This window comes from Helianthus annuus, chromosome 2 (genome assembly GCF_002127325.2).
Source record: "Helianthus annuus cultivar XRQ/B chromosome 2, HanXRQr2.0-SUNRISE, whole genome shotgun sequence".
NCBI classification, from domain to species: Eukaryota; Viridiplantae; Streptophyta; class Magnoliopsida; order Asterales; family Asteraceae; genus Helianthus; species Helianthus annuus.
The window spans coordinates 77,683,881-77,688,240 of record NC_035434.2 but is presented as its reverse complement, the minus strand read 5'-3'; the positions used below and the strand labels follow the sequence as shown (position 1 = coordinate 77,688,240).

General features: G+C 42.1%; 1 protein-coding gene across 1 annotated transcript; it reads left to right on the top strand.

The window, feature by feature from the left end:
• Nucleotides 1-3,165: 3,165 nt before the first annotated feature.
• On the top strand, nucleotides 3,166-4,149 carry LOC110889112. The gene is made up of 2 exons (XM_022136619.1): nucleotides 3,166-3,570; nucleotides 3,685-4,149. The coding sequence occupies exons 1-2, from the start codon at nucleotides 3,166-3,168 to the stop codon at nucleotides 4,147-4,149; spliced, it is 870 nt and encodes a 289-aa protein (XP_021992311.1).
• The last annotated feature ends 211 nt before the right edge of the window (nucleotides 4,150-4,360 follow it).

Genomic DNA, 4,360 nt, shown 5'->3' with positions numbered 1-4,360 from the left:
GGCGGAATTGAAGAAAAGCAAGGGTCAAATCCCTAGCGACACCAAGGTAAACCCTTCACATGGTTCGTCACGAGGTGACAATGTTAATATTAGTCATGTTAGTGTGTTGAGAAGTGGCAAAGAATTTAAAGCCAATTTGTCACCGGGTTTGGTTGAGGGGGTAGTTGAGGATGTCACGGGTAATGAAAGTGACGATGATGAAGTTTCACCGGTTAAACATAAAGAAACAAATGTTAACAAACCGGGGTTGGGTGAAAATGAAAAAAGTGAAAAAGATGAAGGTGAACCGAGTAAAGTCCCGTTTCCATCGGCTTTACTTGACCCGGGGAAGAAAAATTTTATTGCATCAAGAGGTCCCCAAAAAGAAGAGTTGTGGGATATGTTTAAACAAGTTAAAATTAGCCTTCCACTCCTTGATGTAATAAAGCAAGTACCCGCTTATGCAAAATTTTTAAAAGAATTATGCACACAAAAAGGCAACAAAAGAAGAAAATGCCTAAGCGGGTAGATTTGACCGGGCAAGTAAGTGCGGTTTTGAATGGGGAGCTTCCTTCTAAGCTCAAAGATCCGGGTACGCCATTAATTAATATAAAAGTTGGTAATTTTAAAATGGCAAAGGCGTTACTAGATCTTGGAGCCGGGGTGAGCATTTTACCGGGGGGCTTATATGACCAATACAACTTTGGTCCCTTAGCAAGAGTAGAGACAACGGTTGTGTTGGCCGATTTGTCTCATAAGTTACCCCGGGGGATGGTTCAAAATGTGATTGTGAAAATTGATGAGTTTTATTACCCGGTTGACTTTTTAGTATTGGACTACTCATCCGCGGACCCAAAACAACAACAAAATGTTATTTTGGGTCGGCCATTTTTGAGCACCGCGCATGCTGTAATCGATTGTAGATTTGGTACAGTCGATATGACCTTTGGAAACCAGAAAATGCGTTTGAATGTTTTTACTAACAATTCTAATGCTGTTGGTGTTGATGAGTGTTCCATGGCAAATTTAGTCGACGGATGCAACCCGTATGAGTATGAGGAGGATGGCATAGATGTTTGTTTGTGTGATTTTTCTAAACAGGTACATGCTTGTGCACTACGGGTTGAAGAGGAAAAACAGGAAGCTATGGCTTCGAAAGAATGTCGACCGCCATGGACTCACCAATTCGAAGGCTTGCCGGTGGAAATAAATTCGGGTACTAGACTATCATTAGAAGAACCACCAAGGTTGGAGCTTAAAGACTTGCCAAGCCATTTGAAGTATGCCTTTCTAGGGGATAATGACACACTACCGGTCATTATTGCCTCTAATTTAGAAATGGCACAAGAACAAGCCTTGTTGGAAGTCTTGAAAGAGAACAAAGGAGCTATTGGATGGACGATTGCCGATCTCAAAGGAATTAGTCCATCAATCGTCATGCACAAGATTATTACCACCGAAGATGCAAAACCGACAAGAGAAGCTCAAAGGCGATTAAATCCGAACCTAAGGGAGGTAGTAAAGAAAGAGGTAATCAATTGGTTGGACGCGGGAATTATCTATCCGATTTCGGATAGTGCTTGGGTAAGTCCTACCCAAGTTGTGCCTAAGAAGGCCGGCATTCAAGTAGTCAAGGATGAAAATGGTGAACAAGTTGCCACTCGACCGGTTACCGGGTGGCGTGTTTGTATTGACTACCGTAAATTGAATGCCGCCACTTCTAAGGACCATTTCCCGCTACCTTTCATTGACCAAATTATTGAAAAATTATCGGGTCAAAAATATTACTGCTTTTTGGACGAGTACTCGGGTTATAATCAAATAGCAATACACCCGGATGACCAACACAAGACCACCTTCACTTGTCCATATGGTACCTTTGCCTTTCGTCGAATGCCATTTGGCTTGTGCAACGCACCAGCAACCTTCCAACGATGTATGATGAGTATTTTCTCGGACATGGTTGGAGAGTCGCTCGAAGTGTTTATGGATGACTTTTCAATTTTCGGCACTAGTTTTGAATCTTGTCTCAACGAATTACAAAAGGTTTTAAAAAGATGTGTTGAGAAGAATTTAGTGCTTAGTAGGGAGAAAAGTCATTTCATGGTGCAAGAGGGTATTGTGTTAGGTCATGTAATATTGGAAAGGGGGATGGAGGTGGATAAAGCAAAAATACGGGTAATATCATCTTTGCCACCACCGAAAAATGTTAAGGGTGTAAGGTCATTCTTGGGACACGCGGGTTTTTATAGACTATTCATAAAGGGTTTTAGTGTTATTACTAAACCTTTAAGTAATTTATTGTTAAAGGATGTTCCATTTGACTTTACTGACGAATGTTTGCAAGCATTTACTGTTTTGAAGGAACATTTGGTCAAAGCTCCCATCTTTCAACCACCGGATTGGTCCAAGCCATTCAAGCTCATGTGTGACGCGCGACACTACAATTGGTGCAGTTTTGGGTCAACGAGTTGATAAAAAGCCGGTGGTAATTTATTATGCAAGCAAGACTTTATCCAAAGCGCAACTGAATTACACCACAACCGAGAAGGAATTACTAGCAGTGGTGTATGCTTTGGATAAGTTTCGTTCGTATATTTGGGGGAGCAAGGTGGTTGTTTTCTCGGATCATAGTGCAGTCTGGTATTTGATGGAGAAAAAAAATGCGAAGCCTCGTTTAATCTGGTGGGTATTGTTATTACAAGAGTTTGACTTAGAGATCCGAGACAAAAAGGGGAGTGAGAACGTAGTGGCGGATCATTTGTCTCGGATCCCGGTGGAAGGAATTGACGATGTAAGTGAAATAAACGAAAGGTTCCCCGACGAGCAACTCTTAGCCATTTCCACTTTTGTCGCACCGTGGTATGCTCATTACGTAAACTACCTAGCTACGGGTGCCATCCCAAATCATTGGACCAAGAAGCGAAGACAACAATTTATGGTCCAAGTGAAGCAATACATTTGGGATAAACCGGATCTTTTCAAGATCGGGCCGGATCAAGTTATTCGGAGGTGTGTGCCAGAAACAGAGGTGTTGGAAATTTTGACTCATGCCCACTCATTCGCATGTGGAGGTCACTTTAGCGGCATAAAACGGGTTATCGGGTTCTCTCATGTGGGTTTTATTGGCCCACTATTTTCAAGGATGCGTGTGAGTTCGCAAGAAATTGTGTAAATTGCCAAAGGATGGGAAGCATTTCCAAGAGGGATGAGATGCCATTGCAACCAATTTTGGTTGTAGAAGTATTTGATGTATGGGGCATTGACTTCATGGGTCCGTTTCCAAATTCCAACGGGTTTTTATACATTCTGGTAGCGGTGGACTACGTCTCTAAGTGGATTGAGGCTGTTGCTACAAGAACAAATGACCACTCGGTTGTTTGTAAATTTGTTCAATCCAACATCTTCTCCCGCTTTGGTATTCCGAGGGTTATTATCAGTGACGGTGGTTCACATTTCAAGAACTTTAATTTCGGAAAATTGTTGAAGCGATATAGCGTGAATCACCGGATTGCCACACCTTACCATCCGCAAACGAGTGGACAAATTGAAGTGTCCAACTGTCAAATAAAAGAAATTCTTATGAAGACGGTCAGAAAGGATAGGAAGGATTGGTCGAGCAAGTTGGACGATGCATTGTGGGCATACCGAACGGCCTACAAGACTCCAATTGGCACAACACCTTACCGGATGGTGTATGGAAAGGGTTGTCACTTGCCAATGGAGTTAGCGCATCGGGCATATTGGGCAATCAAGACGGTAAATGCAGATTATAATGAAGCGGGAAAGATGAGAAAGTTGCAATTGAGTGATATCGAAGAACTTAGAGACGAGGCATATGAGTGTGCATCGGGTTACAAAGACAAGCTCAAGAAAGTACACGATGCAAAATTGAGGAAGAAAACCTTTGAAGTGGGTCAAAAGGTTTGGTTGTACAACTCAAGGCTCAAAATGTTTGCGGGCAAGCTTAAAAGCAAATGGATGGGCCCGTATGTCGTTCAGCGAGTTGGGAGGTTTGGTGATGTAGATATCCAAGATGAGCAAACGAACAAACAACAAATGGTGAATAGCCATCGGTTGAAGCCATACTTGGAGGGGAACGACATAAACAACTTGGAGCTTGACAAAGCGGGCTACATTCTACGCCCGGTAGACGATGATCAACCATGAGAGGCCCAGGTTTGGTAGTGTAAATAGTTAGAGTTTTATTTTGTTTGTTTTGTTCGTGTGCACAATTACCGTATTTGCTTGAAGTCCGTGTTTGAAACAAGTGTGGGGATGTTCGAGTTACGAATAATTCTAACATTGTGTTGAGGACAACACGAGACTTTCAAGGGGGTAGGGTAATTTTTATATGTTTTTGAAAAAAAAAAATGAAAAA